Source organism: Benincasa hispida, chromosome 9 (assembly GCF_009727055.1).
Source record: "Benincasa hispida cultivar B227 chromosome 9, ASM972705v1, whole genome shotgun sequence".
Classification (NCBI taxonomy): domain Eukaryota; kingdom Viridiplantae; phylum Streptophyta; class Magnoliopsida; order Cucurbitales; family Cucurbitaceae; genus Benincasa; species Benincasa hispida.
In genome coordinates this window covers 63,546,563-63,565,014 of record NC_052357.1, presented here as the reverse complement: position 1 = coordinate 63,565,014, position 18,452 = coordinate 63,546,563, and the positions used below count along the sequence as shown (strand labels likewise).

The 18,452-nt window shown below is 32.8% G+C and overlaps 2 protein-coding genes across 4 annotated transcripts; one reads left to right on the top strand and one right to left on the bottom strand.

The window, feature by feature from the left end:
* The first annotated feature begins 1,305 nt into the window (after positions 1–1,305).
* On the top strand, positions 1,306–3,213 carry LOC120086300 (V-type proton ATPase subunit c''2). 3 transcript variants are annotated; one of them, XM_039042870.1, is made up of 5 exons: positions 1,306–1,562; positions 1,675–1,752; positions 2,045–2,098; positions 2,448–2,610; positions 2,727–2,868. In XM_039042870.1, the coding sequence occupies exons 1-5, from the start codon at positions 1,435–1,437 to the stop codon at positions 2,766–2,768; spliced, it is 465 nt and encodes a 154-aa protein (XP_038898798.1). In that variant the 5' UTR covers positions 1,306–1,434; the 3' UTR covers positions 2,769–2,868. The 3 variants fall into 3 exon arrangements, with proteins under 3 accessions (XP_038898798.1, XP_038898796.1, XP_038898797.1); XM_039042868.1 differs by having other exon boundaries at positions 1,316–1,562; positions 2,448–2,618; positions 2,727–3,213; XM_039042869.1 differs by lacking the exon at positions 2,045–2,098 and having other exon boundaries at positions 1,322–1,562; positions 2,448–2,618; positions 2,727–3,213.
* A 465-nt stretch (positions 3,214–3,678) lies between these two features.
* On the bottom strand, positions 3,679–6,167 carry LOC120086152. Its single transcript, XM_039042628.1, has 7 exons — positions 5,847–6,167; positions 5,337–5,379; positions 5,157–5,249; positions 4,998–5,060; positions 4,816–4,911; positions 4,575–4,652; positions 3,679–3,951 (listed from the first exon to the last, which is right to left on the bottom strand). Exons 1-7 carry the CDS (start codon positions 6,140–6,142, stop codon positions 3,865–3,867), a joined length of 756 nt encoding a protein of 251 aa, XP_038898556.1. The 5' UTR covers positions 6,143–6,167; the 3' UTR covers positions 3,679–3,864.
* Positions 6,168–18,452: the final 12,285 nt, after the last annotated feature.

Here is an 18,452-nt window from a genome sequence, read left to right as displayed (position 1 = left end):
AATTTCATGGCTATTTAGAAAGTGATTTTAAAATTGTTAAAATTACTTTTACCATTTTTTCTACAATCAATTTTAGAGATGTTTTTAATAATTCAAAACTAATTGGTACCTGAGTATGTGTCGATAACTATAAGGTCCGCGTTCAAATTCTCTCTATCTCAATTGTACCAAAAAAAAAAAAAAAATCAAAACCAATTTTTTTTTTATTTATTAAAGTTGTATTTAGAAGTACAAAATTAAATATCGAACTAAGTTTGAGTAATTAAATGCATATTTTAGAATGATTTTAAATAAGACAAAAGTGATTAGGGGCTTGTTTGGATTCACTTGAGAAAAAAATATTTTTCAAAAAACTTATTTTTATATAAACACTTTTGATCAAAATTATTAAAATATACTTGAAAAACTATTTTGAGCGGTTGTCGAATATCTTTAATTTCTTCTCAAATAATTTATTTTAAAAAAATAAACACTTAAAAATATATTCCAAACACATTTTAAAACAATTTCAAAATCACTACCAAACATATCTTTAATGTTTTTCTAATCAAAATGCGGAAAGATAATTTCACTATATATAAAAAAACCATATTTTATAATTTGTTTTGCTTTTTGGTTAGTTTTAATGATTGAAAAGTATTGCAATCGAGTGAGTCACTCAATTAAAACTTCTCATTTATTTATTTATTTATTTTTTACAGAACATTGTTTTTTCTTAAACTATGATAGATATTCATACGTTTTCATGAATTTAATATTGACATGAGAGGCGAATTGACATTTCTATTTATTGTAAAAAATTTATTGAAAACTAAAAGTGATCAATAATAAAATGTCACTAATGTAAATCTAATATAAATAATAAATATTTTAATTTATTAAAAAAAATAAAATATTTAAATAAATATAGGACTATTTTTAAAACTTGAAGGACTAAAGTGTATGTCCTAAAACTTCATATATCAAATAAATATCAACTCCAAAACTCAGGATCAAAAGTTCATTTTGCCCAATTTTATTTATTAATTTTAAGAAAAAAAATACATTTTTTTAGTCCACGAGTTTTCAAGAATAGGTTTAAAAGATCTCTCAACTAGTAAATTGGTTAAATTTAAACAAAAAATGGATTAAATATATGAGATGGCAAGATGATTAAATATATGGATCAAAGTGATTTTTTTTTCCTACAAGAATATAGCTCAACTGGTATAGTGTTTGTATCGACCAAATAAACGTATTCTTAAACTAGGACAAAAAAATGTTTTTTTTTTAATTTAAATATTATCCGAGATTCTAACAAAGAGAGAAAAAAGGGTAACGAATCACGTCGTCGTCTAGTAGCACAAGAATGAGAATCAATCAGCAACGATCACAAAGCCAAAGACGAAACCACACAAATTCCCTTCCCACATTCACCAGAAAGATCAATCAACAATGCCCGCCTCAAACATGGCGGCATCTCTAAGCTCTTGGTCCCACGCGCTCGTCAGAATCTCCCCCTACACCTTCTCTGCCGTCGGCATTGCCATAGCCATCGGCGTTTCTGTCCTCGGAGCCGCCTGGTATTCATCCTTCTTCAAGCTCCTTTTTAGATTTAGGGTTACTCTCTCTTCAAGTTCCATTCATCGTTTCCGCGCTTTCTATCTTTAATTGTGGATTGCTGTTATCTCTCAGGGGGATCTACATAACCGGAAGCAGTTTGATCGGTGCTGCAATCAAAGCTCCGCGTATTACCTCGAAGAATCTAATTAGGTAAGAAGTCCTATTTCAATTCTTCTTAACTCCGAGTTTACATTTCCTAATTGCTCGGTGTTGGGGTGAAGATCGAACTGAAAATAGGGTGAAGCTTTCACTTATTTTATGGTGATTGATTGATCCATGGTTGCTTAAGCTTAGATCATAGAAGTATCAGGAGATTATTCTGTTTTGGCTGTAGAATTTTGATAGAATTCAGACCTCTTATGCTTTTGAATCTCAAATTTCTTTTCCATTGTTGAGGTTGTTAAGATATATCATGTGGTTGATTCGAACGGTACTTTGACAGTGATCAACAATTGATGAATGGCTACTTTTCAACCTGTACATGGAGGTTTGGAAGGTGGTATTTAATTTTGAATCATGAGTCATTTTGGAAACATTGAAGTGTAGTAACTACTTAAAATAACTTTTAAAACACTTTCAAATTTTATTTTAAATAATTTTTATTAAAAGACTTTAAATAAAAATTATTTTTTTTGAAAAACATTTAGTCAATCCAAACAGATATTTTTTAAATAAATTATGGTCTTGCCTTGAACTTATGCTGTTGGCCTTGTTCAAAGATTGAATTTTTTTAAGTAATAGTTGAACTCGTTTTTTTTGGAGCATTTGTATTCTTTCATTTTTTTTTTAACGAAAGCTCGGTGTTATGGACTGTATTTATAAGTGATTCTTTGTGTTTCTTTCAGTGTAATTTTCTGTGAAGCTGTGGCCATATATGGTGTCATTGTGGCCATCATTCTACAAACAAAACTGGAGAGTGTTTCAGCATCTCAAATTCATGCTCCTGAGTCTCTAACAGCAGGATATTCCATTTTTTCTTCTGGGATTATTGTCGGCTTTGCCAATCTGGTTTGCGGGTTTGATCCTTCATCTTAAAACATTCTCTTTACTAGAATGAAAAGAAAGAAAAAACAAACCCATGAATTGAAAATTTTTTAATTGGGAGACATCTTTTGTTGTTAAAGGTTGTGTGTAGGGATCATTGGCAGCAGTTGTGCATTGTCTGATGCTCAAAACTCATCCCTTTTTGTAAAGATTCTTGTGATCGAGATCTTTGGAAGCGCACTCGGGTTATTTGGTGTAATTGTAGGAATAATCATGTCTGCTCAAGCTACATGGCCTGCTAAGGCAGTTTAATTTGCTAATTGCTTCTGAACTTGAGGATTTGTGGTTAACTTTCTTTGGAGTTAATGCCTTTTCTTTGTATATGTAAAAGCTTGGCTATGATAAACAAACCGTGTAAGAACTTGGAAAGTGCTTGGTGTCTTTTTTGGTCTCTAGGATGCCCAATGATATGGCCTTGGCATTCATGCAAATGTAAGGCAGTGGAATTTGAACTGCTGTAATATATCAATAATATCAAAAACCTTGGTGAAGGCTCCACAAATGAAGCTTTCCTTTGTAATTGAAACTCAGAGGTTTAAATCTCCATATTGGTTACATATTGGTTAATCCGAAGTTGTTTGTTTTGAAAAACATTGGCAATGTGTTTATTTCAGTATCTAGTTGTTAATACATATCTGCATCATGGCTGTTTGGTAATATATTTATAAACCATAAAACTAACAAGTTCACTAAATATTAGATTGAATATAAATTATTATTAATAAATTTGTGAATTTGATTTATGTTTAATTTTTTTATAATTATTGTTTTGTAATAGCACATAATTTATAGGATATTATTGTAAAATTTGAATTAAAAAAAAAAAACATGAAATTGTTGTTATCATAATTTACATTATTTGGATCATATAATCTAAAAACAGTTTTTGGGGGGAAAAAAATTCAAAGTGCATACCAAAAGTATGTTTTCAATGAATCTAAATTATCTACCAAACATGCCCAAAAACTTAATTCCATAAATACCAAACCATCCCAACTCATCACACAAACATCCTAACCTCAAGTCCTCGAAAGCGATAAAGAAGATTATTGAATAATAAAATGAAACCATGTAAATGATATATACAAATTCTAAATAGAATCTTACAAGGGTTCACATTAACAAAGACGTATGATATACATTTCAGATTTACAAAAGGAAGGATAACGTACTAAGGTTGCTAACCAGCCACCCAATTGTAGCACGACGTCCCTTTCCTTAGTAAGCTAAGCCTCCACTAAATGCATCCCCATCGTTTAGTAAACTTTCCGTAAGCCAATACCCATCCCACGAGCCGCCAACCCTCTGCCAATAAGCCACCAAAATTTCATTAATTATTGAAGGCTGTGTATTTATATTCCTGCAAGTACTTTCCACTAAAACATTGCCAACCAGCATGTACTTAGCACGTCGTGTCCTCGCTGGATGACTGCAGGGCTCTTTTCATATATAGTACGATATTGTCCGATGAGAATAGTCAAGATACTTGAAATTGGCTCTAACACTCACAAATATCAATATATATGTTTATATACACATACAACATGCAATATTGTAGATATATGTGGAATAGTCTCATCCTGTACTATGTTCATGGCCCATCCCATTACTTTTCAAGAAAGTACCAATTATTATATCATGGCAACTAATCGAAACCCAAGTAAGCGTGTTTGGTCGGGAATGGAAGACAATCTCAGGTTCAAATTCTCCAAAGATGTTCTTTGATGAGGAAATAATTATCAATCTAATGATGATGTGAATTACCATATCATAAAGTTTAGTGAAACAAGCATTATGTAAAGAGCTACTAACCATCATTCACAAGTCACAGCCAACGGAGATACACGATTTAAATAACAGAAGATCCAATATTCAAAAATTGTGTCAAGAATGATTGGAAAAAGTGGTTCAAAATGACATAGCCTAACCTGAACCATGGTGAATTGAAATATTTCTTCTTCCTTGGGGCGACAACCTCGTATCCATACCCGCTGCTTGAATAGGTTCTGTTTCAGAATTTGGAAATCCACAGGATATTATTTTACAATAGATAAATTTACAGGCAAAGAAAGTACAAAAAAGCTGAATAGAGCTGAACTTAAGCACGTCCGAAATTAGTTGGCTACTAGACATAAGAATCAATCAAGTTCATTATGGAGCCTGCTTTACCTCCTCTACAAATAAACTGCTCAAGATCTTTCTCTCTTTATGGCCTAACAATACACGATAAGTTGAATGGTGGAATACTCGTCTAAATCTTTCAAACTGCACTGTCAAAAATGTAGCAAATCATGAAAACACTGAGCAGTTACAGTAATGCTTATATTTATTTCTGAAGTTTCAAATGGTACCTGTCCCAAATCAAAGAAGGGACCGAAATATGTCGACCTTCGAAGAGGATCGAATCCCGCAAACTGTGATTTATTGAGATGTGTTTAATTTACAGGCCACCATGTCATTAAACAAGTATTCAATATGAAAAAACAAATACCCTTTATAATGCAAACTACCTGGTACATGACCTCAATTCCATAATCTTGATGGGGTCGATCATTGTATCTCAGTGCATCTAGCTGGTGTTGAATAGCTTCTTCTGCAGTGAACTATATATAGAGAAAGTTTCAAAATGAAGATATTGACAGAGAAACAACTACAAAATCTAGTACTAACTTGCATAGTTGAACAGTTACATGTAGTCTTGGACCTATAGGATCCTTCTTGTGTGCATCGTGCCTGCAGAAGAGTATGAATGGAGGTGTTTAGTTTGAAGAAACTAAAGCAGGAATCTGAATTCCAACACCAGAGAAAATTAGTAACTTATTACGAACAATCTTATCAAGAACAAATTTAGTTTCAATGCAAAGATTTATTCCTGTTATCTGTGTATTTTAACATCACTGAACGAAACAGGATGGAGGAATTTGTACCATTAGCCAAACAAGGAAGCCTGATTAAAACCAAACATTCAATTGCTTGACTCTGTAATCTCAAGGCCATGAGAAACACAATCACACCATATTTCTCGATAAAAACACGAAGTCAGTCGAAAATCTCAGATACGTCAATTCACAATCGAACACGAACAAAATCATCTTCCCATTTCTCTCGAGATCAAACTACGGTATGCAATAATACGATGCAAAAACTCTAAAAGTGAAAATGAATCAGAGAAAACCGAAATTCGCAAGGTTTGTGCGTACCAATCAGCAGGAAGAAAATCGGGAACTTCTGCAGAAGCTCTGAAGCGAGAATACATGGAAACAATCACGGGTTTATTGACAGAACTCGTGAATTTGCGGTTGGTAATCAAAGACATGGATGTAGGAGCCGCTGATAAGGACGAACAACATGACATCCTCTTCCACCGGTGAAGAATCTGGGCTCGTTCTTCTTCTTCTTCTTCAGCTTCTTCTTCTCTGATGAAATCGATGGTTGATGATAGATTGGCGTTTTGGAGGTGAAGCGTCGATTTGTTCTGTTCTTGTTCAATTACCATTTTTCTTGGATATGTGTTAAATTACCATTTTAGTCTCTTGATTTTGGTCCAAACTTTTCCTTATTGATCTATTATACACCGTAATATTTTACTATATTTGTAAATAAAAAGTTTCATTTTCTTATATTTAAAACAAATATTAAGATATTTATTTATATTATATTTATTTTGATGACATTTTGTAGTTTTTTATAATATTTTGTAAATTTTTCTATAATATAATAAAAATATCGATTCTTCTCTCATGAAATATCGATAAGTTGATGAAATTTAATAGAAAATTTGTATTGAATAATACAAATGGGAAAAAAAATCTGATTATACATATCACATTTTTAATATTTGCTATTATAGCAAACATTGACCGGTAAACCTTTATTTTTTCGGAATTCCAAATTTACCCTCTCTTTCCCTTTATTAACTTTCCTTTTTCAAGTTCTTGACCTCCTTTAAACATTGTCATTTGTGACCTTTTTCTTCTTTCACAGTGAAATATCTATGGTCTCCATGAAATCAGATCAAGCTCCATGATACTTTTTGCTTTCCTTTTTCTTTTACGGTGAAATATCGATGAATCAGTCTCCATGAAATCCCATTCGTGAAGCTCCGTGATACTTCGATCAATTTTTCCTAACAATGAAGAATATAAAGTAGTTGATGGGGACAATCACTTTTTGGTAAATTTGGCCTATAAATTACGAAGTTGTCGTGTTTGGGATTTGGTGGAGATTCCATGTGCTCATGCTTGTGCTGTTATTCGTGGGCTAAAATTAGATATATATACTTTTGTGTCAGACTACTATTTTTGCAGTACATTGTTATCAACCTATAAAGGATCAGTTTATCCTATTGGAAATCATTCTGATTGGAGATCTGTTGATGTTGGTGTGAATGTATTGCCTTCATGGAAGACGGTCAATGTCATCGTCGTGGCCATAATTGTAGGACATGCAAATTTCCACCAGTTGTTTAATGAAGAAGCTTGATTTGTAATTGATGTTTGTAATGAATAAGCTTGTTTTGTAATTGATGTTTGTCATCAATTTATCAATGATAGTGAGACAGCCGATATTTTTCACCAATTTATCAATTAGATTATAGTTGTTGCTTGTTGTCATCAATTTAACCATTAGATAGTGAGACAATTTGTTATTGATGTTTGTCATAAATATATTGAGACCTTGTTACTAATGTTTTGTTAGTGGAACAGACTTTGTTGTTGATATATCCATTCTTTAGTCAATATGATGCTTTTATTTATGAAGCTTTCGTTTTCCTTTAGCCATAACAATTGAAAGAAATTATATCAAGCTATTTGTAATAGCTTCTGTCAGCAATTAATACAATGAAGTGATAGATTTTATCACTTACAGTAGATAAGCATTTTTGTAGAAGATCCATCAATGATAGATTCTATCACTGATAGAATCGCCAACCAAATGTTACACGATCGTATAACATTACTGATACCATACTATCAGTGATAGAAGTTGTGCAGCTTGTGTTTAAACAAGTTTGTAGAAGAAAGTTTCTTAAAAAGAGCTATGGATTGTGAGTTATGAATTTTTTAAGTTGTACCAGGGAATTGGTGCATAAGCAGACAGCTGCTTGTGAAGAATAAGCAAGCAGTTCATCGTGGAGAATTACAGTGGGATTTTATAAGGAGGATATCGCTCTCGGGGGAAATCTCGCTAGGAATTGAGGTGAGTATTGCTAAGAATTTCACAGGAAAAGCTTGGTATCGCTCTAGAGGGTATCNGCTCTCGGGGGAAATCTCGCTAGGAATTGAGGTGAGTATTGCTAAGAATTTCACAGGAAAAGCTTGGTATCGCTCTAGAGGGTATCGCTGGTGTCGCTCTAGAGGATCTCGCCAGTGTCGCTCTAGAGGATCTCGCTAGTGTCGCTTGTGGGGATCTGTTATTCTTCAGTTAACGTAATGTCTTTGTTGCATGCATGTATTTATGTAATCTTTGTAGAACCTTAAGCGAGGTTTGCTGTTTGTATATATTACTAGTATTTTAACAGGTTGGTATTTAGATTAAAAGTCTTGGGTGGTGGGTGCTGGCAAGAGGGGCTAGTAACTACCACGGTCATATCATTTTCCAGAATAAAAGGGTAATCTGGGAGGGAGTGTGACACTATACGATTGCCTACCCAATGCTAGACGATCGCCTACTAAATGCTACACGATCATGTACCAAATGCTACACGATTGTTGAGCTCGACTAAACGATCGCTTAGCTCTGCTACACGATCACTGAGTAACAAAATACTATACAAAGTTGCAACTATATCAATCACATTTATACTATACTATCGCCCTCTTTTCCCTCCAACCAAACAACTTCTAAAATAAATTGAAAGTTGCAACTATATCAATCACATTTATGAAGGATTCATATTGATTCAATATAACTATCATTGATCTTGTAAAATAACAATGTAATTTCCAAAATCATAACAATCACTATATATTGTCAAAATAATTTCCAAACTATTGTCAAACAGAAGTCTATTGTCAATAAACAAGTCTATCTATTGTCAATCAAAGTTGTGATATTCTGAGATCAAAGCTTGGAGCGTCGTCATTCCACCTTGGAGACTGCCTTGTAGCTTTGTTTGGAGACACCTTGATAGACACATTTGGAGATACCTTATTTTTGTCTTTCTTTTGTTTCTTCCCAAATGTTGATCCTTCCAATGTTTTTCTATTTTCTTTCTCCATTTATCCTAAAAACAAACACATGGAACCATTACATTCATATCATTGATAGCAATAATAGTGATAGATACTTTTCCTATGAATAAACAATCATCAAATCACAGTACAAGGAACTAAATTAGCATCAATGATAGCATCCATCAGTGATAGTTTATTGATAGATAAATCCATCAACAAACTATCAATGAACTGTCAACATATTCCCTAAAGCATCAGTGATAACTTCTATCCTAAAAACAAACATGTGAAACCATTACATTCATATCATTGATAGCAATAATAGCGATAGATAATTTTCCTATGAATAAACAATCATCAAATCACAGTACAGGGAACTAAATTAGCATCAATGATAGCATCCATCAGTGATAGTTTGTTGATAGACAAATCCATCAACAAATTATCAATGAACTGTTAACATATTCCCTAAAGCATCAGCGATAACTTCTATCATAAAAACAAACATGTGGAACCATTACATTCATATCATTTATAGTAATAATAGTGATAGATACTTTTGCTATGAATAAACAATCATCAAATCACAGTGAACTAAATTAGCATCAATGATAGCATCCATCAGTGATGGTTTATTGATAGACAAATCCATCAACAAACTATCAATGAACTGTCAACATATTCCCTAAAGCACCAGTGATAACTTTTATCCTAAAAACAAACATGTGGAACCATTACATTCATATCATTGATAGCAATAATAGTGATAGATACTTTTCCTATGAATAAACAATCATCAAATCACAGTACGGGGAACTAAATTAGCATCAATGATAGCATCCATCAGTGATAGTTTGTTGATAGACAAATCCGTCAACAAACTATCAATGAACTGTCAACATATTCCCTAAAGCATCAGTGATAACTTCAGTTAAACAATAATAAAAAACTAAATTGACATAATATTCACTGAAATATCAGCAAATCACAACGAAACACAGTACTAATCTTCACATAATTAGCAATCAAACACAGTCAACAATAAACTATCTACATATTCCTCGAAAAACTAGCAAATTACACTCAACATTACAAATAATCTTCACATAATCAACATTTTGATGACTATTAGTCTATGATGACTATGTTGTGATGACTACACCGTGATGACTACCCTATGACCAAAATGCATAATAAAATGAAACATCTAAAAAGCTGGAGAATGCATGTAGCCCTAATTTGAAATAACTATTTATCTTCTTATATAAACTGTCAATGGAAGAAGAACGAAACCCTACGTTTTCGAATTTTTTCTATCAGTGATGAAGAGATGAACAAAGGAAAACGAAGAAACGAAGAAGAACAACGTACCTTTTGAAGTTTGGAGCGAAATCGATGGAGAAGAAAACAGTACTGTCGGATCGGAAGAAGACGACACTGTCAAAATCAAAAGGTTGAAATCGGAAGGAGACGGCACTGTCGAAGCTCGAAAGGGTTGGAAGTGTTTTTCGCGTTTTTTGGGAGAAGATGAAGGGTCGAAATGAAATTTATAATTAATAAAATAGTCCTTTACATTGTGGCCAAACGGTTTTATATGGGCTCATGTCCATTTTAGTCTTTTCCTTTTTCTGGACTAAATCTTTAATATAAAAAATCTATATTTGCAACTTTTATCTTACTACATAAACTCTAATATTTATTGTAAAATAAATATTCATGCAACTTCCCCAATTTAATACTACATCTATACTAGGAATTTAATTTTCTGTTCTTTTCAATAAAATAAATTTAAAAAAATATAAAATATAAAAAATAGGATATGATAATTTAAATTTCCAGTCTCAAAATGATGATATCATGATAATTATTGTTAAATTATATGTTAACCAATATAACCAATAGATGCACGATAATTTAAACATTCAATCTAAAGAGGAGCAATATGCCAATTTACCAAAATATGCTCAATTTGATATTTATCTAGCATGTATGTGTTGATGCCTTGGTGTGTTTATTTCTTAGAATGATACTTGGAGTATAACACATTTGTATCTTCACATGCTTATTTGGTGAACAAAAAGCTTAAGGGACGATCTCATAGTTCTTGGTCTGATTCCTCGATCAAGATCAAGAGCATGTGTAGTGTTTAACGAAATAGATGGTGAGAGAGTTATTTTTATTTTTAATAAATTTATCAATTATGGTGGGAGGGAATCGAACCATCAACTTTTGAAGACAAAAAATATAGTACTACGACAGTACATCCTCATTCTATTCGCCATTTGACACGTTATTATATAACACATACTATTTCATAGGTCCACATCAATCTTCAATGCTTCTCTTGTGGCAAACAAGTAACAAAACTATTATGAAAAGTTTCTCATGTTGATTTAGTATTCTAAATTTGTTCAATATCCGATATATTAATTGGTACGTACCTTCTCTATTGAGAATATGCTTTGATTGGTGGGTACTTTTTTTTATCTATTTAAAAGCGAAACAAATCATACAAGAATATTAAAGTGTTGACAGATCGCGAGTTACAACAACATCAATCCATGGAAGACGGTCTTCCATCCAGACATTGGAACATAGGTTATTCAAGTATGACAAGCTAGTTTGTATGCAACGAAACTATAGCTATAAGGACAAAACTGGAAGTTATATTTGCACCTCAATCATTGACTTGTGTTAATGCGAGTAAAAAAAAAAAAAAACTAGAACATTTATTTAACTTCTAAAAGACGAGTGATCATTTGGCTCATTATGTATAGTTAATAAGTATGAAGTTAATATGTTAGAGTTAATAAGTTTGTGTTTGGAGTATGTGTAGTTGTAAGACGAAGTTTCTTAACAAATGTGAAAAGTAAATAAAGAGAATAAGATCGAGTTACTCGATAAATGTGAAAAATAAATATGAAGGGAAGAAAAGTATAAGAAGATAGAGAAGATAAAGTTATTCGATAAATGTATAAAGTTGAATAGTGGTTACTACTAAAATTGAGTTGCTCACACTAATTTAATAAGTTCGTGGGCCAAAGGGTTCCTCGGTTTGTTGACTATTTATTATTTTTAGAGTCACTAAACTAGTTAGGAAACTAAAACCGATAAAAATATAAATATCGAAAGTATGAGAACTAAAATGAACGAAGTAGTAATTGAACCCTTTGTTTGTTCCTCGGATTATAAATCATACTTTTTAAACCAAACTAAACTCAATTTGCAAGGCTATAATAGTAATTTAGCACTTACGTATTTCGCTATGGTGAGAAACGTCGAGAATTTTGATCGAACTTTTCAATAACGTTAATTTGCTGTCCCAAAAGAAAATAGATAAACTGCTACATTTTACCTGAAAAAGTTTTTTTTTTCCTTTTCAAAGTTAATCTCGTTTTTTAAATTTACTTTTTTTAAACCCTTTTTTAAGTTGGGTTAGATTTTAAGTGGAGGCCCCACCGCGTGAATATTAAAGGAACCTTTGAAGGTCCTTGAGCGGAAGAGATCGATCCAAAATTCATTTTCACGTAAACAAAATTACAGAATACAAATGTTATGCATAATCATAAAATTACAGCATGCAAACAAAAAAGAAATGAGAGAATTAGTGTGAGAGAATTAACCCTTGAAGAATGATCTTTTTCGTGTACCCTCTTCTCCAAAAACCACGAACTTGATACACCACAATGGACACCACCACTCATTTGATTGCCTCAGTTTTATCTGGGTGAGAATCCATGAGTTTTGTAGGCTCTGACTATTTTGGAAGAGAGGGATTTTGAGAGAGATGAGAGGAAGTGATGGGATCCAAATTTTGTGGATCTGTATACCTTTGTGAAACCAAGGAAGAACTCTCTCTTGCCCCATTTTCATGTGTTAGAGAGAAAAGAGCCCTCCCTGAATGATTTTTAAAATAAATTAAGTTCATAAATCAATTTAATATATATTTATATGATAACTACCTTATCATATAATATATATTAAACTATATGTTATATCAAATATAACACATAACCTATAATTTATATTCTCTCGTTAATGGTATTTAATATAAATCTCATTTATATTAAATTTAATTATGTAAATAAAATTCATATAATTAATATTTAAATCATATTCAAATGTTTGTTTCCTTAAAAAAAAAACTTTATATTATAATTTATCAAATAGAATATAGTAATTACATCATATATAATTATATTAAATGAATTATATCACATATAATTAATTCTCTCAATTAATTTAAACAATTCAAATTAATATAAATTTTGTTTCTCATTTAATCCCTGTTGAGCTACAGAGGAGACCTCATGAACTTATAGCTTGAAGTTTCAACTGTACGTGAATATTAATTATTCACCATCCGTCAAATGTCGGGCACTCCACTAAAGGCTGACAGCTGCACTATTCACACCACAAATATATTTCTATGTCCATTAGATATAACCAGTCAACAGTACAATGACCTTTCATAAATAACTCGTAAGTACAGCTGCACCAAAATTACCGTTTTTCTCCCGTAGTTACTTCTAACTCCGCAAGTACCATTGATTCCTCTAATGAACAATAAATCATAGTCCAACTATGACCAAACCCCTCTCGAGCCAAAAGAGGGTGTGACGTCACATTATTCAAACCTCAAAATCAGTCCTCAAGCGAGCAATTTATCTACTTACCCGACTTTGGGGAATGAGTGAATTTCTTATTTGTGTAGTTGTATTCCCAACTCCCCAATCAGACGAATCTTCAAAAGGGTAAGCTTGTCAAGTCGGTGATCTGGTCATTCTCACCCATACAAATAAAATGATTGCCTTCATAGGCAGGAGTTCATAACTCATTCAGAGTCAGGTCATGTTACATTTGGTCATCCTGGTGAAATGTAAGTAGAGTTAGCAATAGGGCCCCCGTCCTCAGCCCCGTGGGGGAAATTCTCCCCCATCCCCGCCCTCGCCCCCACCATTTGAAGGCGGGGACGGGGGCAGGGATTCCCCATCAGGGATACGGGCCCCCCGCAGAGCCTCATTCCCCGTTTCCCCGCGGGGATTTTCCATTTTTTTTATTTTTTTTTTAAATTTGATTAAAATTTGTGCTTGACTTTTGGGCTTGATTTAGAATTTAGATAATTAATATTGGGTTCCACAAGACTATAAGTCTATATATTATAAACATACATATAAATAAGTTATTTTATATATTATAATATATATTTTATAAAATATTAAAAATATAAATATATCAAATCGGGGTTGGGGTTGGGGTAGGGATACCGGGGGATGGGGCCTTGAAAAATTTTCCAGTTTGATCCCATCCCCGGTCAAACCGGGGATTCTCCGCCCCGATCGGGGCGGGGCCCCACGGGGAATTTTGCCAACCCTAATTGTAAGTCTCTATAATGAATGACATTAATATAATGAGACTAAAATTTTTGTGGTCTGGCCTTATACAAACTCATTTATATAGAATATACCCACTCACATATATCCACATGAATGATCAGGATCAAATCGTTTGTAGCACTTTACAACAATTGTAACATCTACGAAACTGGCCATATTCGTAGTGTCACCAGGATAAGATATCTAGTCTTATCCATCTACTATAGACCATTTAAGTTGTCACTTGAACATGATCCACGTGTATATCTCTACATACATGTTTAAGCTACAAGATAACCTTTGATGTTAGTTGATGGGTTTGTGGTTAATGCAACCAATTTTGAAATAAAAATCACATATTTTATTATAGAAATAAAATGTTTGTACAATACAATTACAAATTATAGGAGCCTACGAGATTTAGGGCATCAACCCCAACAAATATATCATTTTGCCCCCACTAAATAGTTATCGAATTACATTGAATATGAATTCACCTAACTTGTAATTGTATTACATTAAATACAATTACAATTGTATTAATTTGAATACAATTGTATTAATTTGCCCCCACTAAATAGTTATCAAATTATATTGAATATGAATTCACCTAACCCACCTGACTCAACCTGTCAGACATATAACTTAAGTTAGAAGCCTCAAACTTGAGTTTTATATTTTGTTTTCACCTTCAGAGGAAAAATTCCTTGGGTCCTCTTAAGTGGAAAAATTCTTTTTTTTAGGGTCTCGACTTTATAGGAACAAATTTCCTTTTCCTCAAAGACGTAAGTATGTTGTTTTCTATAAGCATAGACAAATTAGAAATTTGCTTTTTCAAGAAAGTTTGCAAATCCAACCAAATTCTTACTCCTACCAAAAGTTTACGAAAAGAAAAATATCATAAATTCTAACTGGAACATATATACAAGTTGAAAAAAAAGGCATTTTGTGATCTTTCCCGTAAAGTCAACTTTACGAGACATGTATGACTTACCAAGATGCCTCGTAAAGTCAACTTTACGAAAAAAAGTCACACAATGCATTCCATTGGTTTTTCCTAAGCCACCTTCAACACCTTTCTCGTAGAGTCGACTTTTTCGACATTACGAAAACAATGACAATATCCATAGGTTTATATTTTTCAAGACAACACCTAGTCGTGGAATGGTTTCCCATGAGGTCGACCAAGTCAAATTCCTAGTCAAGTTTAAATGAAAATGTCATATGGTCTATCGTTCGCCACCTCCCCCATAAGCAAGTGATGTATCAACTGTCCCTCGAGGGAGATGTTGTTATCTAGGATGGGTCCGAATATGGTTTGTCTAAACATGTCTAACTGGACCTTAGTTTGCTTCTCGAGGATAACAGCACAAGTCATAGCAGATGGCTATAAGAAGTTAATTGTGCCTTAAAGTAGCCTTCAAGCACGATCCTCGGCTCCATAATAAATAGATATACATCCCAAAGTACAAGTATGATCCAACATTAATGTATTCATCTCTAAGGAACTAGCAGTGAGCATGCAAAGGTTCCACGACTTTACGAGAAAAAGTACAGAGGCATCATTCCTAATAACTGTCAAACATACCTGAAAGTTTAGGCTCTCTGATTATTTTCCTGTAAAGTATTGTCTTTATGTGAAAAGAGACAGAAAAATAATAACTTTGTGGCTTTATGAGAAAACAAACAGAAAGCCATTTCTTACCAATATGTTAGGAAATAGCTTTCTATCATCTGTCTTGTAAAGTTTAGTGATCTCATAAAATCACAAAGTTTACAAAAAAAAAAAGACATTGAGCTTGCTTCCAGGTATTTTTTAGAAGTTAAAACTCTGTCTTGTTTCTTGTAAAGTCAACTTTACAAGACCCTTAGAGTTTAGAAGAAAAATGACAGGGAGCCAAACCTACAAAAAATGCTTGAAAATGATATTTACATTATAATTACAAGTTACCCTTAACCCTTCTATGTGAAATCAAGCTCATATGAATGCAAAATCACTTTCCTCGTTTATGTGAAGACACATTTTACATTTTATTTATAAATCCTTAAAGTTCAAACATGGATAAAGGTTTAAAATTTAGTTTTTCACTACGGTCCTACCATAAATCACACAAAGACCCATCCAAACACGTCAAAATCTAATGGACGAGGAAAGAAAATAAAAGGTACTTATGTACCTCTGTGAAAATCGAATCGAGTCGAATCAAATGGAGAACCGACGAAGATTCAGGAGAATTCGATGAAGATTCTGATGGGATGTATGTCCGAAAACTCGCAGTTTATTTTGTTAAACACATTCTATTATCAATAAAGATGTTATTGACGTTTATTCAATAAAATTGTTGTTGGATATGTAAATTGCACTCGTAAAGACTAAATCCAATAAACTTAAAGATCCATGGCTATTTCATGAGTACTTGAACTTTATGTGGAGACATAAGAGTGGGTCGAGTTCGAGTATATATGATTTATAGTATACGAATAAGGTCAGTTGCTTTATTCTGGTAACACCATTTGATGCAACCCACTATGCAGTTGTTACAATTGGTTGTAAAGTGCAACAAACAAAATGATCCTGATTCATCCATGTATTGATATGAGGAGTGGGGACGTCCCATGTAATGAGTTTGCATAAGATCAGACCAAGAAATAAGTCACTCTTACTTTATAACGATGTTTACTGTTTAAGACCGACTATTTCAAGACGATGACCTAGGTAACTTAACCTTAATCCTTAGCTAACTATGAACTTCTGTTTATTCAGGATTATCCTTGGATTTGCATGAGTGAGAGTTGGCTCAATAGTGCCGGCTCAATAAGCCTCCCATTTTAGGGATAAAATCGAGTAGATAGCTGGGGACAAGGTGCAAGATGGAATTCACTCATACCCACTTTTAGAGTTGGTAAAGAGGTCGTTCCTTAAGTGTTGACTCCAGGACTTGAATAAGGGATCCCACCCTCTCATTGCCCCGAAAGGGATTTCGTTTGTTGATTGGATCTCAAACCAATTGTTGATTAGAGGATCAGTGGAACTTAAGGAACAAGAGGTAATATCCGGGGCGAAACAAATTTTAACCTAACTGTTATTGCGAATAACCAGTGAAAGGTTAACTTACTAATCATGGTTACATCGAGTGGACACAATATATCTACAAGGGGAGTGCAACTGCTGGACTTGATCCGGTAATTAACGAACGAGGGTTAATTCAATTTAAAAAGTTTGACCAATTAATCTTGGACCGTTGGAGCCTATGATCTGTAGGTCCATTAGGTCCTTTTACTAGCTCACAAATGGAATAAACATTAGAATAACGTGATAAGTAAATTTGAAATGTTCAAATTCGAATTAAGAGAATTAGTAATTATATGTGATATAATTACACGTTTAATTATGAAATTAAACGAAATTGGAGAATAGATCAATATTTAAACATGATTTAAATATTACTTTCATAAATAGGAGTTCACGGTAGTGTAATTGGTGTTTAGTTAATTTAATATTTGATATTAAATTATTATAATTAATTAAATAAAATTAAAATTAAAATTTAGAAAATCAAATTTGCTTTAATTTTAATTAAACAAGTTGATTTTTAAAAGAAAATTCAATTTAAATTGATTCTGCTTTAAATTAGTGGGATTTTCCCACTTTAAGTACCTAGCTCAAATTTCACTCCCGTTCCACTCTAATCTTAAGTAGGATCTGTTGATTTTGTGTGCAATTAGATTGCATGAAGTGCTGATGCAAAATTCAACTCCTAATATTGAGAAATGGACATGCAAAATAGTTGATTTTTGCTGGAAACACCTCGTTGAAGAAAGGTTCTTCAATTGCTGTAAACTATCCACTTTTCCTCGTTTCCTTCATTTAATTCAGCTTGTTTTGAGTCTCACAACTCAATCTAAGGTTTCTAGGGGATAGTAGGGAAGTCCTAGTGGTGGTTCACGACCAGAAATCGAGGAGATTGCAATTGATTTTCAAGTTTGAGGAAGATCGACATAGGTATTCATGAAACCCTATTTTCATTTGACGAGCATGCTTAATTTAGAGCTAAAATTGATGAATTAAAGTGCTTAATGATTATGTTTCCTTCTAGTACATGCTTGTTCAAAGTAATAGATTCTTGGAGAAGAGGAAGTAAATTCCTTTTTGATCCTTAACTTATTAAAGAAATTTCAGGATGAATGGGAAGAGATTTTTAATGGACAATAACACTTCAAAAAATCCTACTCTAACTTATCGGGAAGAAGAGAA

What these genes read in the sequence shown, in the direction of transcription:
- LOC120086300 (XM_039042868.1), top strand. Translation starts at nt 1,435, where the DNA reads ATGCCCGCCTCAAACATGGCGGCATCTCTAAGCTCTTGGTCCCACGCG. An exon ending in TCTGTCCTCGGAGCCGCCTG is followed by an intron (nt 1,563 to 1,674) that starts GTATTCATCCTT and finishes GTTATCTCTCAG; the next exon opens with GGGGATCTACATAACCGGAA. An exon ending in TGTACATGGAGGTTTGGAAG is followed by an intron (nt 2,099 to 2,447) that starts GTGGTATTTAAT and finishes TGTTTCTTTCAG; the next exon opens with TGTAATTTTCTGTGAAGCTG.
- LOC120086152 (XM_039042628.1), bottom strand. Translation starts at nt 6,142, where the DNA reads ATGGTAATTGAACAAGAACAGAACAAATCGACGCTTCACCTCCAAAAC. An exon ending in GATTTTCTTCCTGCTGATTG is followed by an intron (nt 5,380 to 5,846) that starts GTACGCACAAAC and finishes ACTCTTCTGCAG; the next exon opens with GCACGATGCACACAAGAAGG. An exon ending in TTCAATTCACCATGGTTCAG is followed by an intron (nt 3,952 to 4,574) that starts GTTAGGCTATGT and finishes GCTTATTGGCAG; the next exon opens with AGGGTTGGCGGCTCGTGGGA.